Source organism: Juglans regia, chromosome 10, assembly GCF_001411555.2.
Source record: "Juglans regia cultivar Chandler chromosome 10, Walnut 2.0, whole genome shotgun sequence".
Lineage (NCBI taxonomy): Eukaryota > Viridiplantae > Streptophyta > Magnoliopsida > Fagales > Juglandaceae > Juglans > Juglans regia.
In genome coordinates, this window is record NC_049910.1 from 11,044,729 (window position 1) to 11,069,601 (window position 24,873).

General features: G+C 34.6%; 3 protein-coding genes across 3 annotated transcripts; all 3 read left to right on the forward strand.

Moving 5' to 3' along the window:
• The first annotated feature begins 12,020 nt into the window (after positions 1-12,020).
• LOC108991646 (uncharacterized mitochondrial protein AtMg00810-like) lies at positions 12,021-12,500 on the forward strand. Its single transcript, XM_018965973.1, has one exon. It carries the CDS (start codon positions 12,021-12,023, stop codon positions 12,498-12,500), a length of 480 nt encoding a protein of 159 aa, XP_018821518.1.
• Positions 12,501-15,587: 3,087 nt separating this feature from the next.
• On the forward strand, positions 15,588-18,606 carry LOC108991738 (desumoylating isopeptidase 1-like). The gene is made up of 5 exons (XM_018966117.2): positions 15,588-15,738; positions 16,338-16,415; positions 16,544-16,641; positions 17,011-17,327; positions 17,941-18,606. The coding sequence occupies exons 2-5, from the start codon at positions 16,407-16,409 to the stop codon at positions 18,342-18,344; spliced, it is 828 nt and encodes a 275-aa protein (XP_018821662.1). The 5' UTR covers positions 15,588-15,738; positions 16,338-16,406; the 3' UTR covers positions 18,345-18,606.
• Positions 18,607-19,697: 1,091 nt separating this feature from the next.
• LOC108991645 (protein FAR1-RELATED SEQUENCE 5-like) lies at positions 19,698-23,434 on the forward strand. Its single transcript, XM_018965972.1, has 8 exons — positions 19,698-19,760; positions 19,855-19,986; positions 20,080-20,214; positions 20,310-20,486; positions 20,575-20,759; positions 20,821-22,789; positions 22,883-23,029; positions 23,115-23,434. Exons 1-8 carry the CDS (start codon positions 19,698-19,700, stop codon positions 23,205-23,207), a joined length of 2,901 nt encoding a protein of 966 aa, XP_018821517.1. The 3' UTR covers positions 23,208-23,434.
• Positions 23,435-24,873: the final 1,439 nt, after the last annotated feature.

A 24,873-nucleotide genomic window follows, 5' to 3' on the forward strand; every position in this document is an offset into this window, starting at 1 on the left:
CATCCAGAGAGGTTCGCTCGACGTGCGCTCGACGTGACACTCGAGCAGAACCTGTCCAGAGAGGTTCGCTCGACGTAGCGCTCGAGCAGAACTCATACAGAGAGGTTCGCTTGATGTGCGCTCAACGTAGCGCTCGAGTAGAACTCTTCCAGAGAGGTTCGCTCGACTTCCGCTCGACATATCGCTCGAGCCAATGTTCAATACAACGTGCGCTCGACTTGCGCTCGACACCTCGCTCGAGCGCGAGTGTTCAATACAATGTAAAATTCAGGGTTTTGAGCGCCGTGATTTGTTGGGACTATATTCAATACAACAAATTCACAAGAATCACAACTGCTGGCTCCAATTCATAAGAGACGTGCTTGAATTAAATTGCTTGAATTAAATTTAGGGCTCATAGCCTTACTCTCACCGTAGGTGGAAGCTGAACAGAGGAGCAACGAGGAACGGCGGCAAAGAGGAGCAATGACGAACGGCGGCACGCTGGCAAGAAAGACACGAGACGTGAGGCGCGAGACAGCTTCACTGGTTCAGTGAGACGCAAGAGAGAAGGGAGAAGGAAGAAGGAAGCAGAAGAAGGAAGAAGAACTGAAGAAGGAAGAAGAAGGGGGGTGACGCCGTTCTTCTTCCCCCTTTTTAATATGAAACGACGCCATTCTATATTAAGTGGAACGGTGTCGTTCAAATTTTTTTTTAAAAACCCAGCTGTAAATGGGTTTTATAAAAAAAATTTCGGAGTCGGAGTCGGAGCTCCTTGTAGCTCCGATTCCGACTCTGACTCCGAATAGTTATTCGGAGCTACTCCGAATTCCGACAACTCCAACTCCGTCTGTGTCGGCGTCGGAGCGGAAGCCGGACAGAGTCAGAATTTTTAGAATTTTGCACACCCCTAGTTTGTCTTCGATTTTTTTGGTTGTTTGATGGTTTTTTTTTTTTGTGGATTTGCATGTTGTGAGTTCTCTGAGTTTGGGTTTTCTCTCTTCGCGTTTTTTATTTGTAGTGTTGGGTTTGTCTTTGTTAATTTTTTTTCCTGTAGATTTACATGTTGTGAGTTATTTTCTATTCTTTATTTTTGAAAATATATATATATTTTTTATGTTTGATGGGGTTTTTTTTTCCATGTAGATCTGCATGTTTTGAGTCGAAGGTTTTTTTGGTTGTGTAGTTAGATGGAAGTCAGTTTATGTTTGATTATTTGCTTTCCTTTTGTATGTTATTTGCTTGTATGTTGTGGTTTTTGTTGTTTTTTCTACACTGCATGTGTGTTATTAATTTTTTATTTACTTTCATTTTGTATGTTTTTTGCTTGCATGTTGTGGTTTTTCTGGTTTTTTCTGTACTGCATGTGCGTTATTAATTTTTTGCTCTACATGTAAATTTCTTGGGCTATTTAGTTTGAGGATTGTGTTTGTAAATTTTTTTCATTTTTATATAAATCTTTAGTGATTTTTTGTTATAATTTTATAACTGCATTTATAAAATTAATATACAGTATGGAACGGATTTTAATAAATGGATTTTCTATATATAACTATTTTATATTATTTTTGTTTTATTAAATTATTGTCTTTTTCATTTGATGTTATGATGACTAATTGGTTTTGGCCTTTATTTCTGGTTGGTATCCCCCTTTTTACAACTTTTTGTAATTTTTTTGCATTATTTTATTATTTTTTATTGTGAATATTTTCATTTTTTTTCCCTTTAGATTTGCATGTTATGTGTTGGAGGCTTTTTTTTGTTGTATAGTTAGATGGAAGTCAGTTTATGTTTGGTTATTTGCTTTCCTCTTGTATGTTATTTGCTTGCATATTGTGATTTTTGTGACTTTTTCTGCACTGCATGTGTTATTAATTTTTTATTTGCTTTCTTTTTGTATGTTATTTGCTTGCATGTTGTGGTTTTTCTAACTTTTTCTGCACTGCATGTAAATTTCTTGGGCTATTTAGTTTGAGGATTACGTTTGTAAATTTTTTTTCATTTCTATATAAATCTTTAGTGATTTTTTGTTATAATTTTATAACTGCATTTATAAAATTAATATATAGTATAGAACTTATTTTAATAAATGGATTTCCTGTATATAACTGCTTTATATTATTTTTGTTTTATTAAATTGTTATCTTTTTCATTTGATGTTATGATGACTAATTGGTTTTTGTCTTTCGACTAACTGGTTTTGGCCTTTATTTCAGGTTGGTATCCCTTTTTTTTACAACCTTTTGTAATTTGTTTGTATTATTTTATTATTTTTTATTGTGAATATATTCATTGTGTGACATTAACTTTTTGTTTATATTTTTGTAGAGGGTTTCTAACAATAGTATTCACATGGGAGTTTTATTTTAAGGTTTGCTTTTCTCAACTATTTCGTTATAACGTCTTTGTAGCTGCCCATTTTTGTGTATGTTTTCTCCTTTTTCTCCTTCTGTTTTAGCGTTTTTGTATGTTTAACTGTTGGTATTTTAGTCTTTCGAGATATTTTGATATTTTTTCATTTTCCTTTCCGGAGATACATGCCTTGGTTTTAATTTAAAACTCTCTCTCTCTCTCTTTATTCTTACACACACAACACACTTTCCTTGGACGGAAAGTGTGTTGTGGGGTAGTTGCCCCCACCCCGATTGTACTACATCTAATTACGCATATATAGATATAACAATATTCAATTTCATATATATATATATATATATATATATATATATATATAGCTTGTAAACAACTAATGTGTATGGGTAACTATTCAGTCTATTCTTGAAATTAAGAGCAATGAACGACATATGTTTTGTTTTTTATTTTTATTTTTGTACATGTATTTTCTGAGTCCGGTACCTACTTAATTAATATAATTTGGTAGGAAGGCAGGGGCTCTATATGCAGTGTCTCTCCGATCCTCTTATTTAGTGGCAAAAGTAGTCGCCTAGCCTAGAAATTGCACGCAGTATACGTTTCTTATATATATATATATATATATATATATATATATATATATATATATATATATACACATGCCGATCATAACGTCGGGTGTGAAAGTTCATTTAAATTAATAATAGTCATATTTAATTAAATATGCCCATCTGATTGATGCATGAAGCTGTGCATGCTTGATATCAAGTCATCAAATCATAAAGCTTTAATATTCTTAGACCATTTTAAATATTTTATATTTTATATATATGTGTGTGTATTTTTTGTTACAGTGTTATTTTTTTTTATTCTATGATTTTTTGCTGTCTTTCTTCTTGTAAACATTTTTTTATTCTGTGATTTTTTCAAGTCTATTTTTTGTATATTCTGTTGGTATAGATCAAATTTTTTTAAATTTGTTTTGTAGAGTTTGAGTTGTATGAAGTTAATTTTTTCAAGTACAATGCAATGTTGTATTTTTATATTTATATAGGGATGGGTTTGTCTTTTTAGAGAGGTTGTAGGTTTTGCTTTAATGAGACCGCATTGATATAGCAGGGTAATCCTTACCTGGATGACCATATTGTAGTTTGTGGTACTTTCTGCAGAAGACAATCGGGGTTTGGGTGGGGTTTTGCAACTATTCGATGTGAATGATTCCTTGTAAATATGGAATGCTTTTATTTAACATTATTGTAATTTGCATTTAACACATCGTTTTAACCTAGAACTCTCTTTGTCATCTCAACCAACAAGTATGTTTACAATAAATCCCACAATTCCTACTGCAGCATCATTGCAAGAATGGTAATACATGTTTCTTCTTTTCATTTAATTTTAAAACAAACTCTTATTAATTTTTGTTTTCAACATATAATTATTACATTTTCAAAAATTATTATTTGTTTTTAATCTCTCTTAAATTTTGCAGGGCAAAAATCAATGATTTCTTGCTTGAAGATGTGATTATAAAATCTTTGGATCCAACACACATATCTGTCATTGCTCATATTGTCCGGAAATTAATAAACATTTCTGATGTTGCAGGACGTCTCAAGGCTTCACAACCTGGAATAATAAATTATATTCTTAACAATATGTTTTTAATTATCGATTATTACAACATAATCATTTTAATACTTGTTATAAATATCATATAGAAACTAAAATTTTGGGTGAAAGGCAAGATAAACATGCTTGATCTCCAGCAAATCTTCTTTTATATGTCTTGCATTGGATGTAATAATGAACAGACTATGATTACAATGAAAAATTCCCACGTTACCATTGCAAGCACATGAGCATTGTACAACCACAATATGTACCTTTTTTCTAAACCTTCAGTTCACATCCCTTGCTTGAAAAGTTTAACATATATTTTCTATATATTCTAACAAATAATTATATCTTTATTGGTAATAATTGTAGAGCGTATGTTGAAGTTGATGATGGTACAGAACAACTAGCTGCAGTGGTATTTGGTGATGTTGCAAAAAAAGCGTTGGGTTATTTAGCAATTCATTTCATGAATCATGCTGGCAAAGTAACATAATGCTATATTTTAAAAACTTTTTCAATTCAAATAATACAATTATAAATCAAAACATAATTTTTATAATAATTCTATATTTTTTTTAGGAGCATTTACCATTCTTAGAAAGTATGGCTAAAGAAATTTAAAAAAAGAATGGATAATTGAACTCCGTGCAGATATAGAACAGATGAGCCAACAACGACATAAATTTTTTTATATCTTATCAATTAATTCTGCAAAAGAAGAAGAAATATATTAGTTACTATGGTTGTAGCATGGACTTTGGTTATTGTGAAAGACTTAAATCAAACTACATTTTGTAAGCTTATATCAAGCTTCTTTTGCATGTATATTACTATGATTGTAGCATGAACTTTGGTTATTGTTTAGGACTTAAATCAAACTACATTTTGTAAGCTTATATCAAGCTTCTTTTGCATATATATTACTATGATTGTATCATGAACTTTGGTTATTGTTTAAGACTTAAATCAAACTACATTTTCTAAGCTTATATCAAGCTTCTTTTGCATATATTATTTGTTTTCTTTCACATTTGTTTTTTTTTTCCAATTAGGTTATAACTTTTTATTGTTATATGATTTATAAATTTGTAAGAAAATATAATTTTTTTTATAATGCAATTATGTTATTTTTATCTCTATCTGTATATATTTCATATATATATATATATTTATATTTGTTATATGTATTTGTTTTGGTGTTCATTTGATTTTTATTATATTTCTCTTTTTATTTTTTATGTTTAAATCAGATGGAAGATAGTTTTAGTGTCTTCCTCATATTTCATTAGATATGGAGGAAAACACTAGTCCTTCAGTGCCTTCCTCCATGAATACCACAAACCTCACACCATCCCTCCCCCTAAAGGCAAAAAGAGTCAAGAAGGCTGCCAACCAATCTATAGTATGAGATCATTTTACAAAGATTGAACCTGTTAATTCTATTGAACTTAAAGCCCAATGCAATTATTGATTTAGGCTATATGGATGCCATTATAAAAATAGCCCTTCATCAATGTCTCACCACCTAAGATTTTCTTATCAAGCCTTTCCCATTAGAGAAAAAAAAAATCTTGGGAATGATAAATCCCATCACAATTGATTGTTGGGATGTATGGTATATGATCTAGTCCTTAAGAGTTAAGAAAATATGACCATGAAAAAATAAGGGTGATGATTGTCAATTATTTTATCTAGTGTGAATTGACATTCAAGATTGTAGTGCATCCTATATTTGTTGAACTCTTGAGTACTTTAGAGCCTAGATACACATTGACATCCCAAACCACATTGCAAAAAGGGTGTATTAGTTTATACAATGAGGAGAAACAAAAGTTGAAGGCTTTGTTGAGCAATCAAAGAGTTTGTTTGACTACCGATATATGGACATCGGTGCAAAACAAGAATTATATATGTGCTACGTGTCATTTTATTGATCGAAGTTGGATCTTGAACAAGAAAATCCTAATGTTTTGCCATATTCCTAATCGTAGGAATGATACCATTACTTGGATGTTAGAGTCTTGTATGATGGATTGAGAGATTGACCACTTTTGTACAATCTCTGTAGATAATGCATCCTCTAATGATGTCGTTTTTTGTTATGTGAACATGAACATAAAAGATAAGGAGTTCACAATTTTGGGGGGCAAGTTTATACACATTCGATGTGCTGCACATATTTTAACTCTATTGTATGTGATTGTTTAAAAAATATATATGATGCAGTAAATAATACTAGAGAGGCAATAAGATTTGTGAGATATTCATCTGCAAAACTTGATATGTTTAAAACATGTACGAACGAGCTGAACATTGAGTGTTGAAAAATGGTGTGTTATATATTCCTATTAGATGAAACTCAACATACCTAATGCTGAGTGTTATTGAAAAATACGAAATTTTTTTTGTACTAATGGGAGTGAAGGATTCACAGCTTTTGGCGCATGCGTATGAAGATTGGCAAATGGCTCGAATTTTTATTAAGTTTCTAAAAGAATTTTATAATGTCATCTTGAAAATTTCCAGCTCATTGTACGTGACTTCAAATATGTTATTTCAACAACTTTGTACAATTGAGCACACTTTGAACAAAGTGTGTAAGAGTGAGGATGGTGTATTGATGAGTATGGTGCCTAATATGAAGCTAAAGTTTGATAAATATTGAGGGAACACAGATAGAATGAACATGATTGTTTATGTAGCTTTTGTCATTGACTCTTGATACAAGATTACGTCCTTGGCATAATCGTTAAAAGGGTGCAAATGGGATGAATGCGGAGATAGAATTGAGGCCAAAGTGAGATTGCTCATGAATCGCTTGATTGAGCAATTCCACAAGTTTCATGGACTAGTTAGTAGAAGATCAAATGTGGCCTATAGAAGTTTCTCAAGTATTATTGGTGACGACATGAACTATGAAGATTTTAATACAGCTCTAGAGTAATATCTTGAGGAGCAAAACAATTCGATATTTAGCTCGGAGGTGGATATTTATTTGTCAAATTTGATTGAACCAAAAACACCCGAGTTTGAGATTTTGACTTGGTGAAAGAGGAATTCATTTAGATGTCTCATCCTTGCAGAGATTGCACGTGATGTATTGGCCATCCCTATTTTTACCGTTGCATCGAGTCTCCATTCAGCGCAGGTGGACGTGTATTGGTCCAATATCGAAACTCATTAGTGCCGGAGACTATTCAAGCAATAATCTGCATGCAAAATTGGTTGGGTTGTAAACTAATTAATATTTGAGAGGTGGAGGAGCATGTAGAAGGCATTAACATCGAAAATTAATGTTTTTATTTTTTAATTTTGATTTTTTAATACTAATTTATCCATTTAACTTAACATCTACATTTTTTTTTCTTCTCAAGGTAATCATCGTTCTTCAACTTCATCAATTTAAGCATATTCCACTTGAGGATATTGAAGAACCCCTTAAGAGTTTCATTTGAAAGTTTGATAAGTTAAAGTTAATTTCTTATATAGTTCTTATGAGGTGAAGTTAGATTTCTATTTTATTATTATCGGTTGGGAGAATATTTCTGTTCTCATGAATTTGTATGCTTTTGGCTTGTATGCAATTGTAGTAGCATCTTTGTCTTGCTTTAGTGCATACTTTGTCAATGTCTTGCTTCATCCACATGAGAAAGGAGATGATATTGCAGTATATGGAATTGGTCAAGCAAAATGTATATACTTCATGTACACGTCCATTACTAAACTTTTATTTTTTCAGATCACATTTTGAAATAGTACACGTGTTCTTTGTTTTATGCAATTTTCTAATGTTTGTTTTGATATCAATGGCATAGCTCTTTTGTGTGTTAAGATAGCATTTATGCATTTATCTTTGCTGCATTTGTTATGTTGGGTTGGAGTTATTGTTTCAAGCAAGATCGGCATAAATATGTTTGATGGTGCATAGCAGCGTCGATACTTTGGATTGCAAACTGAGACTCGAGGTGTTGTTGAGTTCGAGTGCATTGTGATACAAAGAAAAAAGAGATGTGGAGTTCTGAGTATCATTGTATTTATCTGCACAACTATACAAGTGAGTCCATATCTCTGCTCCTGAATAGTGCCTCAAAACTTAAGTTATTAATCAATGGAAATACTAATAGCCCTACAGCTCAAACACCTTAACTCTAGGAGTTTGTCTATACACTATGTATAGAAACTTGTTTCTTGAATATTTGTAATCCCCACAAATCCTCCTGAAAATCCTCTGTATCATCCCTTTTATAGTTCCTTTCTTGTAGTATTTGTTGCTATATATTCTCAATATAATCAGCATCTCACGCAGGTGAGACAAGTTTAGCAAAAGTCTTCATGGTATCAGAGAGGGAATAGTAAGTTGCAAGAACTCTCTACACAGTACCTTCAAACATGTCCACTACCTCCACTCCTTCCGCTTTCACTCCACAGGTGGACTACCCATATCCCTTCTCCCAAAACGTCACCAATTTTGTCTCTCTTCGCCTCACCTCAACAAATTATCTTCTTTGGAAAACTCAAATGTTGAATATTCTTGAGAGTTATGATCGCCAATGATTTATCTCTGGTGAAACCAAGCCCTCTCCTCAATATGTTGACAGAGATGATGTTGGTTCCCAACTCGATCATGCCTTTGTAAAATGGCACAAATCAGAACATTTGGGTTAAAGTTTGGCTTATTGCCACTCTATCCGAAGAGGTTCTCGGCATTATCGTCAGCCTCAACACTGTCGTTAAGGTCTGGAACGCTCTAGTTCATGCCTTTGCCCGTAACTCCTATGATCGAAGCCTTGCTTTAAAGCAATGACTTACGTCGATTGCTCGTGGCACAGATTCACTGTCTGTATACTTTCACAAATTCAAAACAATTTGCGATGATCTTGCTGCGATTGGAAAACCTGTCCCTGACAACAAAAAATCATGGTGGTTACTTCACGGCCTTGGGAAAGACTATGAAATGTTCACCATTATCATGCTTCGACCCCCTGTTCCTGCCTACTCATAAATGGTCACCCTGCTTGAATGTTATGCTGAAAAGGCACAACTCAGATGCTAAAGTAACACCTCAGATGGCTTTCTATAGCCAACGCAACAACAATAAAAATAAAAGGCACAATGGTAGTCAAGGCAACTCTTCATTCAACTCTAGGGGCCCTGGTTTCAATTAAGGCTCTTCAAACTCGGCTAACAAATCCTACAGCTCGTCAAATGGCCAGTCCAGATCTTCCTCCAACTCCATCTCTTGCAAAACTGAAAAGGATGATGTCTTAGTTTGCCAAATCTGTAACAAAAGAAATCACACCGCTCTCCGCTGCTTTAATCGATTTAATCACTTTTTCATGAGAGATAGCATTCCCCAAGCTTTAGTTGTTGTTACGCTTGCTGATGCACAAGACACTGATTGGTTCCCTGACACAACAACTACGGATCATGTCACTAACAACCCAGGTATGCTACATTCTCTTCAACCTTATACTAGGTCCGAGGGTCTCATGGTGGGCAATGGTGAATTTCTCCCTATTACTCACACTGGTCAACCACAACTTAGTACTTGTTCCTCCTTAATTTCATTGAATGATGTGTTACTTGTTTCTAAAATTAAGAAGGACCTGTTATCCATTACCAAGCTTACAACTGATTACCCACTTACTATGATATCTAATGGTGATGGTTTTGTGATAAAGGACAGGGAACCACAACGGGTAATGGAGAGGGGCATAGGAGTGGCCACCTTTACATGCTTGATCATCAACCTAGTGCTTGCTTCTCAAACATGTTAGATATGCGAACTCTGATCGTTGGCATCTCCGACCTGGATATCCCCACCCTCAAGTCCTGAATAATTTACATTCTTGTAAACTTATCTCTATGTTAAGTCACAAAAATAATGACAACATCCCCATTTGTACAAGCTGTCAAATGGGAAAATCTTATAAAGTTCCATTTCTCAGTAGTGAGAATAAAGTGACCTTGCCTTTCCAAAATACTCATTGCGATTTATGGGGTCCAGCCCCTGTTCTTTCTCATGAGAAATTTCGCTTCTACGCTATATTTGTTGATGACTTCATAGGCTTCACTTGGTTTTTTCCCATGCACCACAAGTCAGACTTATCAGCTAGCTTCACTGTGTTATGCAATTATGTTGAGTGTCAATTTAACTCCAAAATTCGTGTACTTCAAACTGATGAGGTTGGTGAGTCCAACGATCAAATCTTTCTCAAACATCTTGCAGCCAAAGGTATTTGTCACCAATCTGCATGCCCAAAGATGCCTGAACGACAAAGCCGAAAGAAAGCACATAAACATCACTGATTTGGGTCTCACTATGATGTTTCATTCTCGTCTTCCTTGCTCATTCAAGGTTGAGTGCTTCTTTACTGCAGTGTTTCTGATAAATTTCTTCCTACCAAAACACTTCAGATGGATTCTCCATACTTCAGATTGTTTGGAAATCAACTAGACTATTCTTGTTTAAGAGTTTTTGTGTAATACCTGAGTCCTACAACGTAGGTCCTTACATTATTTTTATTAATTCTTCAAGTTAAATATTTTGAGACAAATATTCTTATTACTTTTAATTATTTTATTTTAAAATGAGTAAACTTTATTTTTAAAATATGATTGATTAAAATAAATTAAGGGTATTATTTTTAAGACTTTAAAATATTTTTCCTTAAGTTCTTTAATTTTATTTATTAGAAAATGACTCAATTATTCTTTACCATTGGATTGGCAGGCGAAAACTACCCTTGAGGTGGATAGATTTCCACCATCCATTTGGTTTCTTGTGTTGGAAGGAGGAAACAAAGACTAAAATGTCATTTCCCTCCTCCAAGCCTATGTAGGAAGCAACCAAGAATGAAAAAGAAAAGTCTTCATCTTTCCCTCCCAAGCTTATGTAATAAGTGTTGACCAAGTCAACTAAATCTTTTTCTTTTTCTTTCTTTCCTTAGACTTGAGCCCGTAGGCTTCCCAAGGAAGCCATTTACTTCACTTTCCTCCCACCCATCGTCCAAGGCAAGTCAACAAAAGAGAAAAGAAAAAAAAAAAAAAAAACTATCCTAAGGCATTTTCCCCCCATACCCGTCGACCCTCACCCAAGAGAAAATAAATGAATTTTTCTTTTCCCTTTCCAAGCAAGCTAAAGCCAACCCTCTCTTCTTCTCCTTTCTCGAACGTCTTTTCAAGATCGCTAATCCACCTCCCAGCACGAAGTGATTCTCTTGTCCGGAAAAAGCAGGGGTCCTATGAGCTAAAAAGCGTTCATACAGACAACCGTTCTGTTGCTCCCTTTCCGGCGGAAAATTCTGTTGAAGAACTTCTGTCATACGAGTTAAGGCTCTAGCCAAAACGAGATTCTCATCAACATGAGACACGTCGTTCTCACGTTCCGGATGTGGCATTCCTGATCGGTCCATCCTTCTAATAAAATGCGTCTTTTAAATCTCAATATTTAAAACAAATAAACAATTTAAAATATAATAAAATTTTCTGGTACTGCACCTAGGTATTTTCACGGTATTACCCAGAGCCAGACCGCTCTGATACCACCTGTGGCGCCCTCGACCCCCACGTGTTATTTTAGTGGAGTTCGTAACACCGGGATGATGACCACACGGATCACGCACCCGATCAACCAGTGCTCAGAGTGTGTTCAACATGCAATAAGTGTACAAAATAATATTCGCAGTGGAGAAATAAAAAGTCTTTCTTTATTCAGTACCAGAATTTGTTCAAAAACAGTAAAATAACTTTATAAGAATTATACAGTCATCCGAAAAATAAATTAAATACAAAAAATAACAAAGGGGAAACAAATCCCAAAACGCTGAACAACAAATCAGCAACTTATACTTCTGGTGGAGTCGGCCCCTCAGGTTCAAACTCGGGCTCGGCGTCAGACTCTACGGCACTATAAGACAGAACCGTAGGGTAAAACACCACAATGAGATTATGACATCTCAATAAGTAAACTTAGCATAGAATATTCCATTAAAGACCTTGGGCCTCTCCATCATTTTCTTGGCATTGAGATTCAACGTTCTCCCACTGGCATGGTGCTATCTCAAACTTGTTATGTATCAGACCTTCTCGAGCATGCCTCCATCGGTTCATGCAAATCCATCTCCACACCATTGCCTTCCAAAGGACGCACTGAACCATCCTCAAATGAACCATACAACGATCCTACTCACAAACGGAACTTGGTTGGTGGTCTTCAGTACCTAACATGCACACGTCCAAATCTTTCTTATCGTGTCAATTATGCATGTCAATTCATGCATGCACCAACGATTGAAAATTTCAAGCTTGTCAAGCGTATCTTACGCTACGTGCATGGTACTGCTGACTATGGTCTTCAGATTCTCTCCTCCAACACTTTGGACGTATACGCCTTCTCTGATGTCGACTGGGCTGGTTGCCCCACCACTCGCCACTCCACCACCGACTTCTGCACATTTCTTGGTAGCAACTGCATATCTTGGAATACCAAAAAGCAGCCAACCGTAGCTAGATCAAGCACTGAGGCCTAATATCGATCTATGGCCTCCACTACAGTAGAGCTTACTTGGCTTTCCTTCTTGCTTCGTGACCTCAACGTTCACCTACCTCACCCCCTGTTTTGCATTGTGATAATATTAGGCCCTGCACATGATTGTAAACTCAGTATTTCACGGCCGCACCAAACATATAGAGCTGGACTTCCATTATATATGTGGAAAGGTGGCAGTAGGATCTCTTCAAACAAAATTTGTTCCTTCTCAACACCATCTCGTAGACATATTCACAAAGCCTCTTTCAAATCTGTCGTTCCATCATCTACGCAACAAACTTGGCCTACAACCTCTGCCTCGTTTGAGGGGGAGTGATAGTCCTACAGCTCACACGTCGTAACTCTAGGAGTTTGTCTGTACACTATGTATAGAAACTTGTTTCTTGAATATTTGTAATCCCCACAAATCCTCCTGAACATCTTCTATATCGTCCATTTTATAGTTCATTCCTTGTAATATTTGTTGTTATATATTCTCAATACAATTAGCATCTCACGGAGATGAGACAAGTTTAGCAAAAGTCTTCAAATACTTTATTAAAAAAAACTATAATCAATGGAAATATATATTAAGTTAGAAATATAGAATGCATCTTTTTGTTTTATAAATTAAAAAGAAGAAAAACTAATATGATAATTTGTGTTCTTAAGATGGTTTCTTGGCCATTATATTTTTATAGGTGTATCTGTTAGACTCACCTAATATCTGTTAGAAGCTTCAGTTGTAATCTAAATCCAACCACAATTGAACTACCTCCAAATCTCTAGGATGATGGCTCTGAATCATGTGAGACATTTTTAATATGTTTCATTTTCACAACCTTATTTGTCATTTAGAATTTTCATATTTGTTCTTTGTAAATTGATATTTTGCATTATGATGTAAACAACAATGTAATATATAGTATGCATGTATTATGTGTGTTGATGTATTATTATTTATTTTGTATTATAAAAATTTGAATGGGCAATAAAAAAGTTTAAAAAATGCCTCTAAAGATATTCATTATATAAAAAATACATATAAAAAATAATAAACATAAAGGCCTATAAAAAAAAGTCTTTTGAATTGTTAATTTTAAAAAAAATAAAATAAAAGCCTTGTGTTTAAAATATATTTTAAAAAAATCTAATTGTTAAACACGAATATCCGAATAAAATAAAAAAATACTATGAAAACATTTACAAAAGTTTTAAAAAGGCTTTATTTTTTAAATAAAAATAAAAAAATTAATAAACCCATACTGTACCCATTTCTTTGAGTGAATAACAGGCCAACTTTTAAAATTTGAACACGGATCTAGTTATGACCTGATATCCTGATTGGTATTCGGATCTACTTCTCTATAATAAATTATATTTAAATAATTTGTCAATTTTATAATATTTTTATTTAATTTTTAATTTATTATATATATATATATATATATATATATATATATTGAGATATTGTAACTACCCAAATAAATATAAGAGAGTGTACTGATAGATTGATTAAGATGTTGTGGCCAGATGTGTCCTCAGAAGGTTGCCGAAAAAGTAGGTGACAATGAACTCTAAAAAGTAGAGATTAATCATTTTCCTCCTAAAAATATAGACAAAAGAAAGGAAAATACTACTATTTTCACTCTATTTAACACTTCTATTTAATCGTTTGTCTTTTTTTATTTTTTTTATTATTATTTTTACTTAATAATTAAGAAAGTAATTTTAAATATATTGATGTATTTTTTTTATTTTTTAAATGTATTTAAATATATTAAAAAAATATGAAAAAAAAAAAAAAAAAACTACGTCAAGATGGGGCGGCAGAGTAGCCGCACCCCAAAAGAAAACCAACCCTAGAGCCTTGTGAAAGAGAAATTTGAGACCGGAAGTACTGATAAGAGAGATGTACAAATGTCAAAAGTAGGTGACAATAAACTCAATGAATTTAATATGATCGTGAACAGGTAACTGTCATTTTAAATAAACTCCGAATTAACTCATATGTTAAAAAGATTAATATTTGATCTATTTAAAAAATAATTATAAATTAACATAATTTAATGTGATATAATATATTATATTTACAATATGATGTATCACATATTCATTTTCTAAATTATTTTTATAAAAAAATAATTTAAAGTTAACAATAACAATCCTAATTTGAAAATCAGAAAGTATATTGAATAATAATAGATACCATATTTACGGTATATGTAAGTTTCGTATAAACTTTTAAAAAAAAAAATAGATAAAACAAAAATATATATAAAAAATTAATTTTTTAATAATAAATTTTATTTTATTTTTAAATACGTACGACTTTTACTATTTAAAACTATACATTATTTAATAATAAAATATGTTAAATTTTAAATTTATTTATTTTGTAAAAAAAATGCACAGCAATTAGAAAAGGGTGGTGCTACAGCCCCCGCTGGGGGCTCCCGCTGGGGTGTAGTGTTATTTTACATGTGTTTTATTTAAGTAATTTTTTATATAGATCTTTTATTATTTTAAAATATTTTTAAAAAATAAAATAAATTTAAAACATCATTCAGAAAATATTTTCTTAATCAGAAAATAAAAAAATATATATTAAAAAATACTTTCTTAATCATGAAGTAAAATAAAAAATTATAAAAAATATTTTTTAAAAAATAAAATAAATTTAGAACATCATTAAAAATACTTCCTTAATTAGAAAGTAAAAAAAAAATCATTAAAATATACTTTCTTAATCACGAAGTAAAATAAAAAAATATTTATTAATATTTTTTTATTTTACTTCGTGATTAAGAAAGTATTTTTTAATAATATTTTGAATTTTTTTATTTTTTAAAAATATTTAAAATTATTAAAAAAATCTATATAAAAAACAATTTAAAAAAAAATACATAAAAAATACACTAATCTCCAGCGGGAGCTCCAAGCGGGAGATATAGCATTTCCCATTAGAAAATATCATTTAAAAAAAAAAACAATTCGCCGTTTGGAAATGTCAAAACAGCTACTATACCACGTGTTGGAAATGGCAGAATCTAGAAGGCCATGAAAGAAAGAACGTGAATCCGTGTAGTCCCCTCCCGGTGGTCGTAGAGAGAATCTTTGATCTCTCTTTATATAAATAAACAGAGTTCCCCCACCACTTTCTCATTCTCCGTTTGGCTCCAGTTTTACGCGTTTTCTTCCTCAAGGCTGAGGATTCGTGATTCGCTCCTCTTCCTCAGGTACATTCTATATCTTACGATTTTATTTACCAAAACATGTCAAACCAGAATCGATCTCTCAGATTTTTCTCCAATTGAATATAAATTGTAGCCCTGTGGAAGTTTTCTTCTTCTTCCCTCTCTCTCTCTTTTTTTTTTTTTTTTTCCTTTTCGAGTTTTGGAAAGGAGCTTTGATGGATTTCCCATGGGAGTTTGAAAGTTGCCTTTGGTTTGTGAGATCCGATTTCTAATGTTGTTTCCTCTGCTCGAGGATTTCAGTTGGTTTTTTTTTATCCTCGTCAACTCTTGTTATTTTTCAAATTCTTGAATATATGTGTATACATATTGTGGAGTCTCTATCTGATGTTTGGGATTTGGGCCTTCGGCTCGCGGTTAGTTATGGAGACCAATTTCTATGCAAACTTAGAAGACTTTTATGACTTTTTAACGGAAGCTTAAACAAATGGAAATCTTCTTTGTTGATTGCTTCGCTTTCTTAAACCTCATTGTATCGAAGTCGGAGTCGTTTTGATTTGCTTTTTTGTCATTTTCGTGGCTGGTATTGTGCTCTGATGTGTTTCATAGGCCACACTAATTGGTCCTTGTTCTGGTTTGTATAGGTCATCTCGATCAATTTTTTTTTCGATTCATAAAGCATCGTGTTCTGAACTTTTTGATTCAGTAGTATCATGGCCGAGGTATGCGCTTCTTTTAATTTTATCGTAATTTATTTACTTTTATAAGGTTTACCGTCCTTTGTATTTGTGTTTCTGCTCCTATCGTGTTCGGCAAGTTCTTATGTATTAGTTCCTTGAACTCGCGGCAGGAGGATCACAAGGTTGCCTTGAATGTTTATGACCTTAGCCAAGGACTAGCTCGGCAGCTTTCAACGTCTTTTTTGGGGAAGGCTATTGAGGGTGTATGGTGAGTGCACGCATTATTGATTCATGGTCATGGTACAGATGTGGCAGTACCTTTGATAAGCATGATATAAGTTTTATGTTGGTGTGTATGGAGTGTGTAACTGACATATCAAATGCTGATACACAGATCAGATAGGTGTTAACTAGGTCGTATTGGTGGTGTTGCATTTTTGTTTAATCATTGTGTGCTTCTCTTTAAATATTTAGGCCATTTTTCCTTCTAAGGATATGTTGGATTGATGCTTCTAAGGATTATTTGTGGTTTTCGTTTAAGATGTATATCCTTTATTTTTTACAGGAAGGAATAATTGACTGTGGTTTAGTACTTTAATCCAAGACATTTTTTTTTTAAATATCTTTTGCATGACAGGCACACCGGAGTTGTTGTTTACGGTAATGAATACTACTTTGGGGGAGGCATACAACATGCTCCTGCTGGATTGACACCATATGGTACACCAATGAGGGTTGTAGAATTGGGAGTTACGCATGTGCCAAAGGATGTATTTGAAATGTATCTTCAGGAAATAAGCCCTCGTTATACCGCTGAAACATATAGCTTGCTCACACACAATTGCAATAACTTTAGCAATGATGTTGCTCAGTTTTTGGTTGGTGCTACCATTCCAGACTACATTCTTCAGCTTCCTAACGAAGTCATGAGTAGTCCAATGGGAGCTCTTATTTGTAAGTTATTATTGATCTCATTTGTTGTTCTCCTTTTGTGTGAGATGTTAATAGGTTTAGACATCTGCTCTGCTGTGATATCTTTTGTTTTAATCCCAGGTAGCTTAGTGGTCGAAGGTTCTGCATCTTCCTGTGATAATTTAACCTACTGGATGGCGGGCTTTTTCTTTTTTTTGGCTGGATAAATTTATCTTTTGCTTGTAGTTTCTGTTTGAGTTAATGTTAAAGTATTTGCCATCTGCCCTCCTCCTGTGCGCACATGGAGGTGTTACCGGATTGAGCAAATGGTATTCTTAGTGCTACGGCTTTTGTAGAATCTCCCTACCTTGGAGGAGGGTTACTTGAAACTTCCGTTTTTCTTGGTTCCATCTCTACATTTATTTCTTCATTGCTTTCTCCCCTTTCTGAGGACCCTTCCCCAGTCTGAATGGGTTTCCAATTCTATGCCTGTTGATAAAGAAATTTCTCAAATTAACAAAATTAAGGAAATGGAGTTATTTTTATTGTTGGTTAATTCATGGGAATATTGTTGTTGTTATTGTTTTTTTTTTTTTGGATCAGTAAATAAGGAATATTGTCCTTCTGTCTTTAATCGTCAGAATTTATGTTGCAGTGCCCATGATACAGAATCTGGAGACAACAATGAGATCTGGTGCTGTTCCCCAAGTCCCACAATTTAGGCCTTCGATTGGGCAGTCTTCGCGACCCACCACAGACATCAAAGCGAGTGATAACAAAGTGAAATCTGAAGAGAAACGGTCCAAGTCCGAGAAGCCTAGGACACCCGAAAACAAAGTGCCACCTGCTGTCAACGTTGCAAAGGAGAAGTCTGCAATCAATGGGATTTCGGGAGACCCTCTTGGGAATGCTCGGAGCAAGGTGCAGGAGGAGATAAGCAATGAATTCGCTGCAATCATGGCAACAGGGACATTGCGTGCAAGTGAGGCTGCTGCGCTTGCAACAAGAAGAGTTATGCAAAGATATCAGAATGTAAATGCAGCAATGCCACAGAGTTAGTATCTGGAGGAAACATATTCTTTTCAAGAGTACTAGTGTTAATTTCTCTATTGCGGGTCTACAGGAAGACCCATTATCTATATCGACATTTTATGGTTTGACTTGATTAAGTTGTGCCCAAATTGTGGGGCATCTAAATTTAAACTTGTTTTTATCGATCCGATGGAATTATTCAGAATTGAGCATGAATATGATGTCACTACGGTTGACATCATCAGAACTGAGCATGAATACGATGTCATTATGGTATTATGGTTGACGATGTTGTGATTTTTTACTTGAAAAAAAATATATGTTTGAAGTGGAAGAACAAATTGCTGCGCGCGGACGAAACTGACGTGGCAAAATGCCACGTCAGCAATTAAATATTAAATTAAAAAAAAAAACTCAAAACTGAGAACTGAGAACGCAAACGAAGGAGCGGGAGAAACTGAGAAGAATTTTGGGGAAAAAAATTCGGAACCAACGCCAAACCAAATCTCACCAATATTTACGTTCCATCTGCCGTCTGTGGAAGGGGATCTGCCGTGCGTGACCATCTGCCGTGAGTCTCCGCCGTGAGTAAGCATTTAAGTTCCATCTGCCGTCTGTGGAAGAAACGGCCAGTTCTGGAAATCTATAGTACATTTAAAACTGGTAATTCTGGAAATCTAGTTCTTGCAATCCATTTCCATCAAGTTATTTGTTGTTTGGAAAAAATAGAAAAAAGAAACTGATTTTATTAAGAATATTCTAGTTTTTTAGTCTATTTTTTCTTATTGTTAAGTTTTAATTGGAAAGTTAGCATATGTCCTGCATCTTGCATCCGAAATGTACACAGTTGGTTCGAGATGAGCATTTGCATCAATTTACTTGTTGTTTGGAAAAAATGAAAAAAAGAAACTGATTTTATTAAGAATACTTCTGCTTTTTTAGTATATTTTTTCTTATTGTTAAGTTTTAATAGGAAAGTTAGCATACGTCCTGCATCTTGCATTTGAAAGGGAGATTTTTGTTCGAGATTAGCATTTGCATCAATTTACTTGTTGTTTGGAAAAAATGAAAAAAAGAAACTGATTTTATTAAGAATATTCTGGTTTTTAGTCTATTTTTTCTTCTTGTTAAGTTTTAATAGGAAAGTTAGCGTTGTCCTGCATCTTGCATCTGAGAGGGAGATTTTTGTTCGAGATTAACATTTACATTCAATTTGAAAAAGTGCCTATTTTGATGGTAAAGATTTGCATTCAGTTTGTGTCAAAATATGTTGAGTCCAAAATATAGTAAAAAGTACCGTGAATATATTTAAGTGCCCAACTAAAAGATTTCAATATAATATTGTAGGTGCGTGGCATCTTGATTTCATCGTTGAGATAGATGGAGAAAGAGAAAGAAGATGCATCCTGCATAACAGTTCATATCACCAATCCATCAATCCAGGTATTGTAAACATCTTTCAACAGTTGGTGTGTGTTTATTTTATGTGTAGTCATTGTCCACTTGGGTTGATTAACATTATGTTGCTATATGTTAGGACAACATATCAAGACCACTATATCCAACTTTTTCAAATTACATGCCAAGTTACTACGGTCCAATGTCTCATGCGTGGTTACCACCCTTTGTGCCTCCTCCAAATGCCAACCCATATCCATGGAGCAACCAGGTAATCATTTGTTAGAGTATGCCTTTGTAGTTAATGTTGTACTTGAATATTTGGTCTAACTATTTATATTTAATTTTTGTTGGAGAACTGTAGCAACACCCATGGAGCTCTACTGCCGCTGCAACGTCAAGTACTACTGCCCTAAGTAGTTCTGCTGCCTTGTATAGTTCTGCCATGCTAATGATGGGACCTCCTCCAAATGCGTACCCATATCCATGGAACAATCAGGTAATCATTTTTTTAGAGTATGCATTTGTAGTTAATGTTGTACTTGAATATTTGGGTTAATTATTTATGTTTACATTTTATTTGGAAAACTGCAGCAACACCCATGGATCTCTACTTCCACTCCCATGTCTAGTTCTGCAAGTAGTGTCAGCTCTAGTGTAGCTGCGAGTTCTAGTGTACAGAGCAGTGCTAGTGTCGCTTCTAGCTCTTGTTCAGCTTTACCAGCATTTGTTCCTCCAACTTCTACCAACCCATATCCATGTGACAGTGAGGTGATGTTTTTGATTCTCCACATGCAGTTTCTTTTACATTATTTAGAACATATTTTGCCATGCCATATTTTTTTCTCCTAATTTACAGGAAAATAAAGTGCAGCAAAGTAACTCTATTGAAGAAATTAGTGAGGCCACATCAGACTCAATAGAAGTTGAAGCGCAATCTACTGCCTCTTTGGGTAATACGGCTGATACCAAAGAGGCTAGCACTGATGGGGGTGATACCACTGAGGAGCCAAAGCCAGGGATGACTTTTGAGTCGGAGAATGAGTTGATGAATTACTATAAACATTATAAAAAAACGATGTGGTTTTGGCATAATGACACAAAGGAGTAAAAGGGAGAAAGATGGGACTGTGAAATATGTCACTGTGGGATGTGCTCGGGGTGGCAAGGCACGAAATAGGGTGTCAAACGTCTCCAAGCCTCGGCCAACAAGCAAGACAGACTGCAAGGCAAGGATGAATGTCATGTTAAAGGATGGGAAGCTGTGTGTCACATCCGTATTTAACACACACAATCATGGGCTTAGTCCAAGAAAATCCAGATTTTTCAGATGCAACAGAGAAGTTAATGAAAATGTTAAGAGGGTGTTGGATATTAATGATGAGGCTGGTATACGGATGAATAAAAGTTTCCATGCTCTTGTGACTGAGGCGGGTGGGTTTGAGAACATACCATTTGGAGAAAAAGATTGTCGTAATTATATTGACAAGGCACGACACTTGCGCCTTGGTAAAGGTGGTGCTCAAGCGTTGTTTGAGTATTTTAGAAGGATGCAATACAAGAATGATGGTTTTTTCAGCCTCATGGAATTGGATGATGATGATAGACTGAAAAGTGTATTTTGGGCGGACGCCCGTAGTAGAGGGGCCTACAATTACTTTGGAGATGTAGTAACATTCGATACCACATACCTGACAAATAGGTATGGAATGCCATTTGCACCTTTTGTGGGTGTAAACCATCATGGACAGTCAATCCTTTTGGGTGCAGGCCTTATTTCAAGTGAGGATGAATCGTTTGTTTGGTTATTTAAAACTTGGCTCGATTGTATGGATGGAAAAGCGCCAAATACTATCATAACAGATCAAGATCGCGCAATGAAAAATGCGATAGCTATTGTCTTTCCCAACACGCGGCATAGATATTGCTTGTGGCACATATTGCAAAAGGTGCCTGAGAAGCTTGGTTCCCATGCTCAATACAAATGTGGCCTGAAAAGTAAGTTACTATCTTGTGTCTATGACTCTCTTACAATCGAGGAGTTTGAGAATTCTTGGAACAGCTTGAAGGATACTTTCAATTTACATGAAAATGCATGGTTGCAAAGCTTATATGCGGAAAGAGAGTTTTGGGTGCCGGTATATTTAAAGAACTCGTTTTGGGCTGGAATGAGTACAACTCAACGCAGTGAGAGTATGAATGCTTTCTTTGATGGTTACGTGCATGCCAGGACAAACCTTAAAGAGTTTGTTGATCAGTTCGACAATGCATTGAAGAAAAAAATTGAGAACGAAAACCAAGCTGACTTCAATTCATTTAACTTCACCGTTCCTTGCATATCACACTTGGCTTTTGAGAAGAAGTTTCAAGATGTATACACAAATTCAAAATTTAGAGAGGTTCAACAAGAGATAATGGGAATGATATATTGTCATTGTCGTTTCGAGAAAATGGATGGAGTAATCGCAACTTACTCGGTCGATGATCAAGTTAAGACTGAAGATTTCATCAAGGAGGTTACATACACTCTTTACTTTAATGAGACCGAATGTGAGGCGAAGTGTGTTTGTGGGTTGTTTGGGATGCGAGGGATCATTTGTAGACATATTCTTGCCATCTTTTCAGTTAAGAAAGTTCGTGAGTTGCCGGAAAAGTACATATTGGACCGGTGGAGAAAAGACATAAAACGTAAGTATACATTCATTTCGAGAAGTTATGACATTGCTGATCAGAGACTCGAAACTGTTAGGTATAAACGTATATTGAAAACTTTCAATGAGGTAGTAACAAATGCAGTTTCGTGCGATGGGCATACTGAGGAAATGATTTCGAAGTTATATGCAATGAATGAGGTATGGTGCACTTCGAACTCCAAGGACATAGATTCTAATGTTGGAGGAAGTACCGTGAATGCAGCCACAGAAGGAAGTTCCAAAAAGGTGCTAAGTCCCCATGTTGTCAGAGGCAAGGGAAGACCCCCGTGTAAGAGGAGGATGTCAACGATGGAGGAACAATTGAAGAAAATTAAAACTAAGGCTGTGAATAAGAAAAAAGATAAGGGAAAAAATAGACCGGTGAGAGCATAGTATCCTGATGATCATCTTTAAGTATTTGATAATATGCTATTATTTTCACTTGTGAACTTTAATTATTTTTTATGTTGTCAGAGGCGTAGATTGGATACTGAACTATTGGAAAGCAGTGGAAACCAACTTGGGATATCGGAAATGAGGGTGCAAGAAAATGTTATCTCTCCCATAATGGTGGATCAAGAAAGTGGACAACAAACTCCAGTGATAGGGATACAAGAAAGCGTACAATTATCACTTGAATTCATTTTATTGGTTAAACTCGTTTAATTTTATATGGGTCTTACTTTGGTTGTTATTATGTTCACAGATGCAATTAGAAATGGATGGAACACAGCCGGAAATGGCAGATGGAACGCAGCCGGAGACTGCAGATGGAATGCAGCCAAGCAGCTTCTTGTAGCAAGACTTTATAGATCCATTATGCCTACTTTTGTTGTGTGTTAATGGTGGTGATTTGTTGTAATTAGTGTTGGATGTGGTTTGTATGCATTTGTGTTAGGGGTAATTTGCGTGTTGGTGTTGGTATGTTGGAGTAAGTATGTTATGTATTAGTGGTGCAAGTATACGTTTTGTATCGTATCTTAGTATTTGAATCCACGTTTTGCACATTTTGTATCCAAATATACTATTTATGCCCCCGTGAGTTTGTATCCAAGTATTCAATTTATGTGGCATTAGTTTATGAGTTGAGATTATACTGTATTTGATATTGCTTCTTATGTCCAAGTGAAAAAAAGGTAATCAATAAACCTGTAATTTAGTCTTGTCAAATATTCTGACAAAATGATATCAGGCTGGTAAGTTATTTTCATGCCATATATATACTCTTTTAATAAGCATTGTCACGTTAAAACATTCTAAAGTCTCGAGATTGAAGATCAAATACAAATCAGATTAAAGTCTCAAATATATATATTTTTAAGTCTCGACTTACAAACGCTAAGTTTTCTTCAAATACAGATACAAAGTCGTCAACCCAGTGAGAGTATCAAATACAAGTAAATAATTATGGCTATTAGCCAAAATACACGAAATAGTTTGCGTGCATGCCGCATGTCGGCTTCTTGAATGCGAAACTGGGCTTGATGATTATGGAGTGCCAACTCCCTCTTCTCAATCTCTTCTTCTCTCTTTTTAAGCTCTTCATCTTTTCTTAATACTTCTGCTTCTCTCTTTTTAAGTTCTTCATCTTTCTTTAATTCTGCTTCTCTCTTTTTAAGTTCTTCCTCTTTCCTTAATACTTATGCTTCTCTCTTTACAAAGTCTTGCTCTTTGTATTCACTACTATCTGACCACTTGAAAAACTTGCAGTGCGGTAACCCCTGATTATACATAAATAAATGTATAAGTATTTCTGACGTCAAAATTTTGAATAAAACATTAATATGAAAACAAAAACACGCAACTACTATTAACTGCGTCTACCTCTTTGTTGTAGAGTGGACACCCAAAGAATGCTCGCCCCGGATTTCTTCGAGTATTTGATATTCTAAGTACAGCTTGTTTCCCACAGCTGTACATTGGGACATCACTCAATGTATGATTAAGCAACGATGTTGACGCAACTGATGAAGACATTTTAAATCTGTCAACGAAATACAACAACACCTCCAACAATATATTCAGTGAGTTTGTATAAGGTTGTACATAGCACATCCAACAATATAATCTAAGTACAACAGCACCTCCAACAATACATTTGCCTCTGTATATAGCAGATTTTTTTCCAAGTACATATATAGCAGCTGGACAATAGTTTGTGCGCAGGTCACCCATGGATTGTAGATGACACAGTTGATGATAAATAATGGGTTGTGGCACACTCAGACAATTCTTCAATCATATCTACTGCTTGCAGATTTACACACGCCCATATTGCAACCTACCAGTCTTAAATCAATCTTTCATGAAATATATGGTTGCCCATTATTTTAGACAACCAGCATGATACAATAACATACAGATTTTGGCATAGATATTGTCTCATCACATTATTAGCTATTCCCTAGGTAATATCTTGTGTATGTTTTATAGAAACAAAAAGGGCAAAGCAAAACGAAGGAATT

Coding starts and splice junctions, on each gene's coding strand:
- LOC108991738 (XM_018966117.2), top strand. Junction 16,642..17,010: donor AAGGCTATTGAGGGTGTATG/GTGAGTGCACGC, acceptor TTTGCATGACAG/GCACACCGGAGTTGTTGTTT. Junction 17,328..17,940: donor TCCAATGGGAGCTCTTATTT/GTAAGTTATTAT, acceptor TTTATGTTGCAG/TGCCCATGATACAGAATCTG.
- LOC108991646 (XM_018965973.1), top strand. CDS start 12,021: ATGGTGCTATCTCAAACTTGTTATGTATCAGACCTTCTCGAGCATGCC.
- LOC108991645 (XM_018965972.1), top strand. CDS start 19,698: ATGGAGAAAGAGAAAGAAGATGCATCCTGCATAACAGTTCATATCACC. Junction 20,760..20,820: donor ACTTTTGAGTCGGAGAATGA/GTTGATGAATTA, acceptor AATGACACAAAG/GAGTAAAAGGGAGAAAGATG. Junction 23,030..23,114: donor TGATAGGGATACAAGAAAGC/GTACAATTATCA, acceptor TTATGTTCACAG/ATGCAATTAGAAATGGATGG.